The 14,819-nt window shown below is 36.3% G+C and overlaps 2 protein-coding genes across 4 annotated transcripts in view; one reads left to right on the top strand and one right to left on the bottom strand.

Moving 5' to 3' along the window:
• The window catches only part of LOC123536240 (uncharacterized), a 59,999-nt gene extending 57,182 nt beyond the window's left edge, over positions 1-2,817 (bottom strand). Inside the window, exon 1 of the mRNA XM_053527809.1 lies at positions 2,563-2,817. Coding sequence (XP_053383784.1) covers positions 2,563-2,591 — 29 coding nt within the window. The 5' untranslated portion in view covers positions 2,592-2,817. The remainder of the gene's footprint in view (positions 1-2,562) is intronic.
• A 36-nt stretch (positions 2,818-2,853) lies between these two features.
• LOC123536969 (uncharacterized) lies at positions 2,854-14,416 on the top strand. 3 transcript variants are annotated; one of them, XM_045320492.2, is made up of 2 exons: positions 2,854-2,906; positions 12,617-14,416. In XM_045320492.2, exon 2 carries the CDS (start codon positions 12,907-12,909, stop codon positions 13,669-13,671), a length of 765 nt encoding a protein of 254 aa, XP_045176427.1. In that variant the 5' UTR covers positions 2,854-2,906; positions 12,617-12,906; the 3' UTR covers positions 13,672-14,416. The 3 variants fall into 3 exon arrangements, with proteins under 3 accessions (XP_045176427.1, XP_045176428.1, XP_045176429.1); XM_045320493.2 differs by lacking the exon at positions 2,854-2,906 and adding an exon at positions 2,912-3,049; XM_045320494.2 differs by lacking the exon at positions 2,854-2,906 and adding an exon at positions 2,915-2,932.
• Positions 14,417-14,819: the final 403 nt, after the last annotated feature.

Genomic DNA, 14,819 nt, shown 5'->3' with positions numbered 1-14,819 from the left:
TCCCCCTCTGTTTTATGACAAATCAAAATAATTCAAACAATCTTGTTTGAAGGTCTAACAAGAACCAACCATTTGTGTGGAATTATTTTTAAATCTTGCCAGCAATTTCATACAAGAAAATTTTGTAGCAACCAAGCAGAACTGTTTGGAGAACTTTAGTAGAGGACCACCTAAGGAACATCCAGGCCAACTTTCATCAAAATCCTTTCTGTGACTTAGAAGGAGATCTCATTTAAAAATATTGTTGATGACAGACGGACACAGCATGCCATGATCACTTTGTGCTCAGATGAGCTAACAAGAGCTGTCTGTAAGACATCAGCGATTTGACAGTAAAATGAATTTATGTCTCAATAAGAGACCTCTACTTTAAAAGGAAGTTTCAAGTCATTATCTTATATTGTACTAAAGTTACGTGTATATCCAGAAAGTGAAGACTGCCAAAAAACTTTAAGTATGAAAGGGGCATAATTCTGTCAAAAACAAAATCAGAGTTATGAGGATTGTAACCACACATGCAGATGATGATTATAAAGAAATATGTTTAATTTCAAGTCATTATCTTTTAAAGTACCAAAGATATGTCTATAAACAAAGCTTTCAAAAAGATTTAACATGAAAATAATTCCAAGTATAACAACTTGGTGACCTTGATCTTGGGATAATTGGCCCAGCCCCTGCACATACTTTGTATGATGGACAATGTTTATGTGAAGTTACAGTAAGAAATAAGCAATAGTAACAAAGATATGACAGAAAAACAAAGGTTGCCGAAAAACTTCAACCTTAAAACTAACCTAAGTATAACACCTCGGTGACCTTGACCTTGGGTATAATGGGCCCAGCCCCTACAGATACTTTGTTTGTATGCTGGACAATGTTTCAGTGAAGTTACAGTAAGATATAAGCAATAGTAACAAAGAAATGACAGAAAAACAAAGGTTGCCAAAAAACTTCAAGAAAGTGACATGCCAATGCCGGGGCAAGTAGAATAGCACCTCTATTCTCTGAATAGTGGAGCTAAAAAGGGGGCATAATTCATGAAAAATTGGTGCCAGAGGTATGGACCTTGTGTCAAAAGATGTCAGTGATGATATAGAACAATCGTTATAAATTTGAATCAAATCCATTTAATAATAACTGAGATAGAGTGAAAGTGCATCAAAACTTGAACCTGAAATTCAAAGTAAAAAGGAGGATAATTCATGAAATATTGGTGGGAGATTGATGGCCCTTGTGCCATATGATGTGAGTGATGATGAGGAATAAATATTTTAAGTTTGAAAGAAATCCATCAGGTAATTTAAATTACAGAGATAAAGGGAAAGTGCGAATGCGGAAGGACGCCGACGCTGAGTTGAGTAGGACAGCTCTCCATACTTTGTATAGTCAAGCTATAAAACTAAAGGAAGTGTCTAGGGGGTACCTCTAGACAAGCATGTTAGGGGTTTTCTAGGGGTATGGACCTCCGTTTTCTTGAGATTAAAGGTCATTTACATTTCAAATTTTGTTGAAAATGAAATAACAAATAAGACTTCATCAGTATTCACCTTAAACTTGGATCTAAATGGTTTACAGATAACAACATTCACCCGATTTGTTACATTTATGTGGTATGTTTCTATCAGATACTGGCTAGCGTCCTACAACCGGACACTTTCGTAATATTTTTCACGATAACTCGGGAAATAGATATATCCAATGGTTGAAATTTCATGTAAACAAAGCTAGGTTCTCCTCCCAGCTGAAGAGCTATTTTGTTTACTTCTAAAATTAGGTCAAAGACTTTTCCGAGGCCCGAACGAAGGGCCACCGAATCACGTTGTTTTAAGGTCTAACAGTACCATGTTTCCGGACCATATATGGACAGCAAGTTGTCACTTTATTGATTTTCAATTTACGTTCAGTATTGAATTTAACTTTATTTTCAACCAAGGGAAAGTAGTCGTTCAGTCATAGAATTGTTAGAATTACCTCTATTGAATTGATGATTTGATCTATTTCTCCTGACTGAATCTTTTAAAATTCCACTTTTCGAAGTAGATATTTTGATATGAAAATGTGTTTAAGGGTGTATTAAAATCATGCACTGAATTATCAAAGCTGTATTCCCCTGGTTTAAATGTTTACTAAATGTCTCGTCTGCTTACTTCAAATTTGCATGGGGCCTTTAGATTTATGGCGGGACCTCACGAAAATACTGCACATGCGCATCACGCCACTTCCGACTTCCCCCGACATGTAAACATGCTTCGTGAGGGTAGACGGAATGAAATGTAGCATTTATTGTAAAATACTTAAATTTAACCGTTGTAACTTCGCTGTGTTGTTGAAAACAATCTATTTGATCATGAACAGATGAGCAAGTTTAAAGACCGAAATAAAGCATTTATGGGACTGTCCGGTTTGGTGGTCGTCTGGATTTGGTGGTGGCTAGCCAGTATGTCTTGAGTTGGACTGAAATGATCAAGTTTGGAGACAAAATTACCAAAATGGGGACAAGTTAAATGCAGGAAGAGTTGAACTGATAACTTGTTAAAACAACCTGTCATGTGCACATACCTTCTTATTGCACGGGACGCCTTGTCCATGATAACAATGAATCTGACAGATCGCGGGAAATCCGATTCTGACTTCTGGTAAAGTTATCTCTTTAGTCTAGAATTGACAAGTCAAAATAATGTTTGAAAAAAATAATGCGTTAAACATTGGTCTCAACTTTGAGTTCGTGAATAGAATGTGTCTGAAACCTTTTTTCAAAAACGGCTCATAACTGGAAAGTGTTAAAGAAAAATTGATTTTCCTCCACCCGAAATTTTTCCGGTGTCTACTGTAAAAATTTTACTTGTGACACTTAGAAAAACGGTGAGGCAGCAGAAAGAGCCAAGTGTTTAAAGTCCTGGAAGGTATCAAATGATTATTGCGTATTACGGTAAAATAAAGTAGATATTTAAAAGCAACATTTTTGTGAAAGTGACAGTTTAAATCCCCAGAATAATACGTGTAGTTCGTCCGGCTCACAATTCGTTTATTTTTGAACGGTGTTTAGGTCAGTATTTGCTATTGTAAATCTTCCGCTAGTTTCGTTTCTTAGGCTGAACACCACTAAATGATGGAATGATTGATTCTGCCTTTGAGACTGATTTAGTGTGTAGTCTAAGGATTGCTTTTGTCATTGTTATATGCCCGAAGGGACGTATTATGTTATACCAGTGATCATAATATAGTAGAAACAAAATTCAATACATCCGCAAGGATATGTTACCAGAAGCCTCGAACAATTCCCTTGTATAAAAAAGCAAACTGGCAGGAAATAAAACAGTCATTAATTGACTACCACCAGGTTATGACCAATGAAGGTAAATACTCCGCACTAAACACAGAAGAGTTATGGAAAAATTTCTCAAATACCCTAAACAACCTTACAGAAAAATGGATTCCTTCCAAACAGTCAACTATAAGAGATCACCTTCCATGGGTCAATCAGGACATTAAGAAACTAATCAGAAGGAGGAACAGAGCTTTTAAAAAGGTTCAGAAAAACTAGCTCATCTTCTGATCGAAAGAAATTTCTAGACTTAAAGCATCTAGTGCGGAAAAAGGTCAAAGAGGCTTATAGCCAGTATCTTGAGCACATCCTAAACCTGAATAACACTGATGCCTCACTCCCAAATAAACCAAATACTAAGAAACTGTACTTGCGCAATAAACACTCGAGACAGGAATCTTCCTCTATCCCTCCCATAAGTATGAAAATAAACTCCATCTGGATGATCAAGCTAAGGCAACAGTACTGAACAAACAGTTTCAGTCTGTTGCTCAGTAAAATGAAACTAACCCAAGATGGTAATTCAGTCCCTACTATGCCAGATATTAGGATAGGTACAAATGGTATTGAGAAACTTCTCAGCAACCTGAACCCCCATAAGGCCAGTGGTCCTGACAAAATCAAGCCTATAATACTTAAAACACTCTCTGTAGAACTGTCTCCCATCCTTGAGGTCATATTCCAGAAATCCCTGGAGGAAGGTTGACTTCCATCCCAGTGGAAATCCGCATAAGTCGCCCCATTTTTAAACAAGAGGGCCATGATGGCTCTATATCGCTCACCTGTTATCATTGCACTTGAGGACAAAGGACAAGAAGGTCCTCAGAAAAAATATCCAAGTCCAAAGAATAAGAACAACAAAGGGAAGAAATTTATCCAAAAAGAAAAAAAAAATTCTTACAAGGTACAGATATGTCAAAATACACCTAAAAATTGGAGGTACCATCCATGTTGTACCACAGAAAAGTGGTCTCGGTTTTTCCCTACGGCCAATAATAAAAAAATTACTAAAAATAAGCTATTTATAGTAATGTAAAAGGGAAGTAATTAAAAAAAAATATTGTAAGTGAACAAAAGAAGGATCTGCCAAATAAATCTGTTGACATAAATGAAATTTCAGATCAGTATCTTCATTAGTTATCAGGGGTGTAAAATTCTTTTTCACACCACTCGCCCTGCAGGACTAGTAGCTGGTAAAATCTACTCGCCCTTAGTGGACAGTCACTCGCCCTAATAATTGACATTTTTAATACTGTCACATTTTATGGAAGAAGTATTATGTACAAGCAAATTTCAAACATAATACATAGCTCGTACACTACGTTTCCTTTTTGATTATTCAGTTTTGTTACTCTTAAATTTCCTTTTCACACCAGATATTTTTCTTTCACTAATTTTGTCATCTCCACCATCAAGTTGCTTTCCATAATAACTGCATCGATAGTAAAAATAATCACAGTCTAACCCCTACTGTAGTTTCCCAAAGTGTCAGGAAAGTATTAAACATCAGTTATTTTCATTTTCTCAAGACTTATTTCCCGAAAAATAATTATTTTGAAAAGTGTCCTAAAAATATCGACACAATAATCATCATCCACCTACCCGTCTTGAAAGCGAAAAAAAAAATGTTGACGATCATCGGTAATTATTCTGTTGATAAACTAAGTAAAAGGCCTGTTTTCATCATCAATTAACATCCTCTCAAAGAGCTAAAAGAAGTGTGTCGGTATCATGACATCTGAAGTGTAGATCAAAGTGGTATTGTTGCACGAGATTGTCAGGCATTACGTCATATTACAGTTTTCGCGCCATGTGACCTATTTGCCCTCAAGGAATTTACATTATCGTTTGAGAAGAATATTTTATTAAAAAAATACATGTACAAAGATTCATTCAAAACTATTAAAAACCGCAACAACATCATTTTGTTTTACTCACTTTTATTCGTGAGTAAATCAATTATTCACTTATCCCTTGTTACTAAAACTACAAATACAACAAAAAAACGAATAGGATACAGGCAATTTTATTTGACACCATTTCGATTAACAAAACAATTGAATAGTTTATTTCAATGTATTCTGTATCTTTTCCAGGAGCGAAGGAATCTTTGATTTACCTGAAAAATACTAAAACACTGTAAAGCAACAGCAATAAAAAGACACCAAAAGGTGCCTATGTTAAGAGAGAAAAGAAATAATAACTTTAACATGTCCGAAGCATTGTGATGATACTCTTATCACGTGGGTAAAGATTACATTTTACTTGGATTTGATCGTAGATACCCTGTGTAAAATTTCAAACTTTAAACTAAAATGAAAGTAAATCCATAAAATATTTCAATAAAACTTCAAAAATTTTGTAGTTTGTAGCATCATCTGTGGCATGCCAACCAAAATTTTTTGAAATAATGTGATATTTATTTCTAAAGTTACTATATGTTCATAAACAAAATACTTCGTTTAAACCAAAATGAAAACTAGCAGATAATTGAAAATTCAGCTCTCTGTGAAAACCATTTTACAATAACGGGCAGGCGGGTGGGATAAATTGTTGTAAGAAATAACTTTCTGGTGTCAAATTCTTGCCTCGAGTAACTAGAACACTTGTAATGCAAGTTTTAAATACTATACACTGACGCTTAATCACGAAAATATCATGCAAAGCATGATCAAAATGCATAAACAAAATTATGGTAAAGACTGAAGCATGAAATAAAGCATGAACTGGAATATAGTAACGATGGGAATCGTGAATAATTTTATTTATTTTAAAACCACATTTCTATTTACGTCCACGAGGTCACGTAACCTATTCCGCCGCACTAACAGAAACCTTTTTACCAAAAAAAATCGTTTTAATCAATGTATTTAAATTACTGCCGCTTTTTCATTATTTAAGATTTTTTAATTCTGTTTTTTGTTCCTTCTGGTCAAAAGTCCGAATTTTATGCCCATAGTATGTATTACTTATTTTCTCTTAGAAAGAAATCAGTAATTAAGATCGCGCTGTTTGAAATTTAACAAATGATTATATGAAAATTCGACCGTTTTCATACAAGTTTGCTTACATTTCCGTCGATATTTTATTGAACTCTTAATAGAATTCAAATTGTATTACTTCTCAAGCGATGTTGAAAAACTGAAGCGATAATGTTAAAAAATGAATGCACTATGCACGTTTTTTGTGTACGTGTCGATAAACAAAAGTAACAGAGATGTAAATTTGATATTACGATAGGTCGCACGTGCTCTCGGAATGGAAAAATACCGGCATGACGTTTTGATATCTACGATTCGCGAGTAAATTCCAGTCAATCAAAGTAGCAACTGAACTATCTCAAAGTTTGTTGAGGTTTTTCAAGATGTAATTTCTGAATTTCATTAAAGCTATGACGTAAAAACCACTCGCCCGATAGGTCGAGTATACAGTGAGATCCACTCGTCCTATCCAGACTTTAACTCGCCAATGCGAGCGGGCGAGTGGAATTTTACACCCCTGGTTATGGAGATATACCCATTTTAATTTGAAATAAAGGGAGGTAATTTGACATAAAATCAGTCCATAGTTATCTACCCTGATTGTCTCAGTCCAACTAATAACAATAATGAAATTTCAAATAAGTCCTATAAGTACTTACTGATATAAATCCATTTTGATTACAATCAGGGGAGGTAATCAGATATAAAATAACTCTGGAACCTACGATTGGATCTGATTTGTCATGGAATCCAAGATTTATTGTTGTTGAAGATATTTTGGAAGTTTGTATCAAATAAAACCATAAATGAAGTCTCTATATGGCTGCAATAGCCAAAATACCCAATTTTGGACCTTTAAGGGGCCATAACTCTGGAACCCATGACGGAATCTGGCCAGTTGAAGAAAGGAAGCAAGATCTTGTGGTGATACAAGTTCTGTGCAAGTTTGGTTAAAATCAAATCATAAATGAAGCCGCTATTGTTCAGACAAGGTCAAAATAGCTAATTTTGGCCCTTTCCGGGGCCATAACTCTGGAACCCATTATGGGATCTGGCCAGTTCAGAAAAGGAACAGAGATCTTATGGTGACACAAGTTTTGTGCAAGTTTGATTAAATTCAAATCATAAAAGAAGCTGCTATTGTGCAGACAAGGTCAAAATAGCTAATTCTGGCCCTTTCAGGGGCCATAACTCTGGAGCCCATGATGAAATCTCGCCAGTTCAAGAAAGGAATCAAGATCTTATGGTGATACAAGTTGTGTGCAAGTTTGGTTAAAATAAAATCATAAATGAAGCTGCTATTGTGCAGACAAGGTCAAAATAGCTAATTCTGGCCCTTTCAGGGGCCATAACTCTGGAACCCATAATGGAATCTGGCCAGAACAAGAAAGGAACCAAGATCTTATGGTGATACAAGTTGTGTGCCAGTTTGGTAAAAATCAAATCATAAATAAAGCTGCTATTGTGCAGACAAGGTCAAAATAGCTAGTTTTGGCCCTTTCAGGGGCCATAACTCTGGAACCCACAATGGGATCTGGCCAGTCCAAGAAAGGAACCGTGATCTTATGGTGATACAAGTTGTGTGCAAGTTTGGTTAAAATAAAATAATAAATGAAACCACTATCGTGCAGACACGAAATTGTTGACGCACGGACGGACTGACGAAGGACGACGGACGAAGGGTGATCACAAAAGCTCACCTTGTCACTATGTGACAGGTGAGCTAAAAAGGTGATAGGTCAAGTCCAGTAAATTATAGGCCAATTTCATTAACATGTGTCCTATGCAAAGTTCTTGAACACATTGTTTCCTCATCAATTGTTAAGCACTTCACCAACCATGGTATTCTGTATGACCTACAGCATGGATTTAGGGAAAAAAGGTCATGCGTTACTCAGTTAGTTATGTTAGTAAATGATCTGGTCACCTCAGTCTACAAAAAGAAACAAGTAAATCTTATACTTCTAGATTTTAGTAAGGCTTTTGACAAGGTTAGCCATGAGAAAATCCTACTAAAAATGCATGAATATGGAGTCAGAGGTAACACACTAAGATGGGTCAAAGGCTTCTTAGATAATAGGGTCCAATCAGTAGTCCTAAATGGCACTACCACTGATGCCATCCCAGTATCATCAGGTGTCCCGCAGGGGTCTGTACTTGGTCCCCTGCTCTTCCTAGCTTACATAAATGACCTCCCACAAAACATCAGTTCCAAAGTCCGTCTGTTTGCAGATGACACGGCAATATATCTAACATTGTCATCTGCAGACCAATCTGTCACTCTCCAAAATGACCTAAAACTTCTAGAAAAGTGGGAGTTGGAGTGGGATATGGAGTTCAACCCCTCCAAGTGTCAAGTGATCGATGCCACTAGAAGGAAACATCCTATCCCTACCCAGTATTACCTACATGGAGTCCAACTTGAATCGGTCAGCTCAGCTAAATACCTAGGCGTGGATATCTCAAATGACCTATCATGGGACAATCACATAAATAGGTCAACCAAAAAAGCTAACCAAACCCTAGGGTTCTTACGAAGAAACATTAAGGTCAAATCCCAACCCATTAAGACTATTGCTTACCAGACTCTAGTCCGACCCCAGCTTGAATATGCCTCCGAGGTATGGTCGCCCCACACCCAAACCCAGATAGACCAAATTGAAAGCGTCCAAAGGAGAGCCGCCAATTGGATCAAGACTGACTACAGCAGTACTTTTAGTGTAACAGATATGCTACACTCCCTAAACCTTCGTCGACTGGATTTAAGGCGTATAGATTCTAGGTTATCACTCTTGTATAAGATTCATCATAATCTGGTTGCTATCCCAATCGTAGATTACCTTACCCCAATGACCAGATGTGTCCGCTATGGCCATTCCCTAAGTTATAGGTTAATTACTGCAACCACTGACTATTACAAGTTTTCTTATTTTCCGAGAACTGTGTACCATTGGAACCAACTTCCCCCCAGTGTCACCCACCTCCCTACCCTAGAGCAGTTCAGTGTCGCAGTTTGCAGCCTTGAACATGTCTCGCCCTAGTTATCCTGCTAACTCAAGTTTTAACCTTTTTATTTCACCAAAATTATTTTTTTTAGTTTCTTCCACTCTAAATTTTTATCACTGTATTCTTTCTCTTTATGATTTTGATGCAAAACGTCTACGTCCCCGCAAGGGGTTCGACGGTTACGGCAGATAGATTATGTTATACCCCCTGGTGTCCATCTGTCCGTCCATTAGCAATTTCGTGTCTGCTCTGTAACTTTTGAACCCCTTGAAGGATTTCGAAGAAACTTGACACAAATGTTTACCGCATCAATACAACGTGCAGAGCGCATGTTTCGGATGGCTTGCTTCAAGGTCACACTTGGGGGTCAAAGGTCATATGTGTTTGTTTCGTGTCCGCTCTGTAACTCTCGAACTGCTTGAAGGATTTCAATGAAACTTGGCACAAATGTAAACCACATCAAGATGACCCGCAGAGCGCGTGTTTCGGATGGTTCGCTTCAAGGTCAAGGTCACTCTTAGGGGTCAATGGTCATATGACTTTGTTTTGTGTGTATATTGCTCTGCATTGCGGTGTTCTTGTTTCTATTTGGCAGTCTGGCAGATCCCTTTTTTGTTCACTTACAATAATTTTTTTGAATTACTTCCCTTTTATGTTACTATAAATAGCTTATTTTGTAACTTCTTTATGATTGGCCGTAGGGAAAAACCGAAACCACTTTTCTGTGGTACAACATGGATGATACCTCCAATTTTTAGGTGTATTTTAATTGACATATCTGTACATGTACCTAGTAAGGATTTTTTTGTGGACTTAGAATTTGTTTTTTGAATTTCTTCCCTTTGTTGTTCCTGTTCTTTGGGCTCCAACAGTCAAGTTCTTTAAATTTTGCTCCCATTCTCTGATATAACACTTTGGTCGTATATTGCCCCACTTGGCGGAGCTCTTGTTTAAATATTAATTACAAAAACTATATCTAAATATACTACCCAGGATTACTTAGTATAAATCAGAATAATAATATAACTCATAAGTTTTTTCAAAAACATTCAGCTTTTTAAATTTCTGTCGATTGTTTTTCATTCACAATGTTATTTACTTACACACTGATTTTAAGTCAGTAAAGGATAGCTTTGATTTTCATATGATGGCATATAAAAAATAACACAATAAGCAAATATTTAAAATGTATATCAGCTAGATTCCATTAAATGTTTGTCTGCAAGCTATTAAAAGAATAAGATGGAAATTTATATATTAATTTATTTTAAAATGCAAAAATTATCAAACTGTCCTCTGTATCATAAAATCCACTAATAGCCCTGAAGCACTGTATGTCACATTTGCTTACTGTAAAATCACATCAAAATCACACTGCTGTGACCTGGCAGTACTACTCCTACTAAAATTTACTTTCACTTCACCAAATACAACCTTATTTTCATTTTTTTCTCTCCCAAAATATTAAAAATACATCCAAATAAAATTTAAACAAAAACCTGAGCTTTAATGTAGATATCTGTGGGAATGCCAAGTGAAAATTTAGTGTTCAAGAACCTTTTAAGTTTTGTCAGAAGCAAGTGAGTTTGTCGTAAGTGTGGATGTGAGTTACAGTGAGTTAGAGGAAAATTCCAAGCTTACATGTATTTGATTTAAATTTCCAGTCTGTTATTCATTGAATAACAGATTTAAGAAATAATATGTAGCAGAACAGTGAGAACCATATGTTTTAATATAAAAAACAATAAATAAAAAATTGTCAATACCGGTAGTTATATGCCTGCGGGATACTATTATGAGGGCACATTTCGATTGAAATATTCCATGCCATGTTTAACTGATTTGGACTGTTTAGATATATCTAAACATGGTCTTTGTTTATTAACAAGGTTTACAAAAAAAAACTGGTTATAAGAATGTCATACATGTATGTCAATGGTATGATGGGCAGGTGGCATCAACTTTTGGTTTCCGCTCAATAACCAGTTAGGATTGACTTATTGCAGTGAAACTTGGGACGTGTATAGCTTGCATAGAGATGGAGTTTACATTTGCATCTGAGGTCACTAGGGTCAAGGTCACTGTTGCTAAAAATAGAAAAACAGGTTCCACTCATTAACTTTAGTTTGCATTGATGTAAACTTGACCTGTAGGTAGCTTATAGAGAAACCAGGGATGGGACTATATAGACTATATATGGGGTCAGTATGGTCAAGTTCAAGGTCATCATAACTTAATTAATTTGCGTAGTACTACGTAGAAAATTCCACTGTGGTTCAGTGGTCCAGAGCCTTGGGCCAGTCACCTTTTTTGCTGTGAAATGAATAGTCTGCGGCTCAAATCCTGCAAATTAATTTTTTATTCACGTATTTTTTTGTGATAAAGTCATTTTGATGTCATTGAGTGATGGTCACAGTTACTTTAAATTGATTTTTTTTTTCACTGTGATCATCAGAAAGGTGGTTTCTGGTTTATAGTATCAACTTACTGTATAGCAAGCTTATATGAAGAACTAACTTTGAATTGTATTTGGGTCACTGTCACTGAAAATAGAAAAATGGCTTCCACTCGATATGTTTAGTTTGGGTACACCTGTTGTCAGCAAACATTGTGTGTAGCTTTTATCAAACACAAAGGTTGGGAATGTGTTTAGGGGTCACTGTAGTCAAGGTCAAGGTTACTGTTACTAGAAATAGAAAAATTATGGTTTTCACTCAATGACTTTAGTTTGGAATGAGATAACTTATAAAACTGCATACTAAGAATGTTCCTCTGTGGCACAATGGGCTAAGGTTTTTGTTTGTTGTACCATTAATAATGTTGAACAGAGGGGTTGCAGTTCAAATCCCAGTCTGGCCAACTTTTCCATTAGTATCTGAAGCACATTTTGAGAGATTATTACTATTGTTTTTAGGGTCAGTACCTCAAGGGTTAAGGTCACGGTAATGGTTTCTAAGCAATTACTACAGAAAGGTTGAGTGGCTGTCAGTCTTTTTAGCATAGTTATCTGTAGTCCCAATCCGTGACTCTAGTTACCTCCCCTGACGGTCCGTCCACTGAGTCAAATATCAAATAAATATATAAGTAATATCAAACTGAAATGAAATGAAAGTGATAATTACGCAACGGGCTGGACTAGGTTATCTGTAGTTAGTAGATGACCACTGTTGTTTTTGAGATAATTTGGTCAAAGTTCAGAATCACAATAAACAAAATAATATACCCAGTTACCTCTGACAGGCTATCCTGGGGTGGGGGGGGGCATATATATTTTACAAACAGACTTTGTTTCTCTTTTCAGAAGTCATTGACCTCCTGTGAAGTTGCTCCTTACAGTGGTGTGCACAGTCTGGATACAGTATAAAGAACTAGTTTTGACAACATCTGCCAATTACCCTGTTTACAGAGGCACTAAATCTGTGATTTTTTTGTAGACAACAACATATTTTTAATGACATAAATTGATGTGATAGATTATAATTGCAAAAAAGAAAAAAATTTAATATTCAGTATGAAATGGAATACATTTGAGATTTTTCAGCTTGGATGAATGGTGATTACTTGGTGCGTGGAATTTAGACAGAGCTTATAATGGCTAGCTCAGAAATTGTGAAACTTAATGTAGGTGGTGTCATATATACCACCACTAAATCTACACTGTGTAAATTCCCACATTCTATGCTTGGAGCCATGTTTAATGGCAGTTTGTCAACAAGCCTTGATGAATGTGGTTGTGTTTTTATTGACAGAGATGGTGAGTTGTTCAAGCATATTTTGAATTATTTAAGATCGTCAAGACTTGCACTTCCATGTGATTTTAAAGATCTGGACCAGTTAAGTGTTGAAGCTGACTTCTACCAGATCACATCTTTAATAGACCACATAGAAATGCTAAAACAGCCAGTGCCTGAAAAACATGTTCGCATGAGATATCTGGAAGTGATTGAAGTACGAACAGGCAATCTAGCAACTATGCCTACCATGAATTCTCGAATAAAGACAATTATTTCCGGTCGAAGAGATATAATTCATAAATTTTTGTCACCACACCAGATTCACCCTGCAGAACGTGAACGTTTACAGCTAAACACTGGAAAGGATTTTACAGAAATTGCGCTCACAGGAAGTAATGTTAGGTTGCAGGTTGGTGAGTGTTTACGGAATCAAGGTTGGGAACTTTCAGAATCTCAGATGTCTACATTTCCATCAGGGGAGGCAATTGTTCACAATTACAAGGATAGATGGAGCCTTGCTCAAATCAAGGGAGAGCATTCACTTGAAGAATCACAGTGTAATGGAATAGATGATGAAACATTGGAAGAAATTTCCTTACTTAGCAATGAAGATGATCAGTGAAGAAGCAAATGATTAAATTTGGAAAATATTATTCTGTCTCCCACCACACAGTGGTGTGGGAGACATATTGATTTACTCCTATCTGTGTGTCAGTTTGTCTGTGTGTGTATGTCTGTCTGTCACAAATCTTTTCGCACTCAAAGTCGAACATTTCTCATCAGATTTTCACCAAACTTGAACAAAATGTGTTCGATTATGTCCTCAGCCAAGTTTTATAACTAGCCAAATAGGCCCAGGCTCTTTGGAGTTATGGCCCTTGAATTACCGAAAATTGGCCTTTTTACTCTTGTCCGCGCTCTAAGTCGAACATTTTGTCATCAGATTTTCACCAAACTTGAACAAAATGTGTTTGACTATAAGTCCTCGGCCAAGTTCAATGACTAGACAAATTGGCCAAGGCACTTCGGAATTATGGCCCTTGAATTACCTAAAATCAGCCTTTTTACTCTTCAAAGGTATATTTGTAGTGAGTAAACAGTATATAAAGACAGACTTACTGTTTAGATGATTAGGCAGTTGTGGGAGACATGCGCTTTTCTCAAAAGCAGCTCTAGTAGTTTTTATAACTATCTGTATCCTGATCTGTATTAGAGACAGAAATGTAAACAAACCTTGCAGATTTATTTTTGATTGTTGTGAAGGTACTATTTTTACTTCTATATGCTTTTTACCCAGTTTTGTTTGAAAAACGAGTCTTATGATTGTTAAAGTCTATTTTGAATTTAAATATATGCTTCTAAACATTCACAGTATTTTTATATCTGTATGTATAAGTTTTAACGGAATTCTTATCTTTGGAAAAGTTTATGCTGGAAATGCTATATGTTTAAGATACTGTTTCATTAAGATGGTATTTTCAAATGTCCCGATTTTTATGCCCCCGAAGGGAGGCATATTAGTTTTCAACTGTCCATCTGTTCATTAGTTAGTTCGTTCGTTCGTTCGTCACAACGTTAACTTTTTGCATGAAGGCACTTTACTCGCAAACCACTGCACCCAAGACCTTCAAACTTCACATGCTGATAGTACTTATTGAGTACACGACCCCTACTGACTTTGGGGTCACCAGGTCAAAGGTCAAGGTCACAGGAGCCAATGTTAACTTTTTGCATGAAGGCACTTTACTCGCGAACCACTGCACCCAGGAC

This window comes from Mercenaria mercenaria, chromosome 17 (assembly GCF_021730395.1).
Source record: "Mercenaria mercenaria strain notata chromosome 17, MADL_Memer_1, whole genome shotgun sequence".
Taxonomy (NCBI): domain Eukaryota; kingdom Metazoa; phylum Mollusca; class Bivalvia; order Venerida; family Veneridae; genus Mercenaria; species Mercenaria mercenaria.
This window is presented reverse-complemented; position numbering and strand designations above follow the sequence as displayed.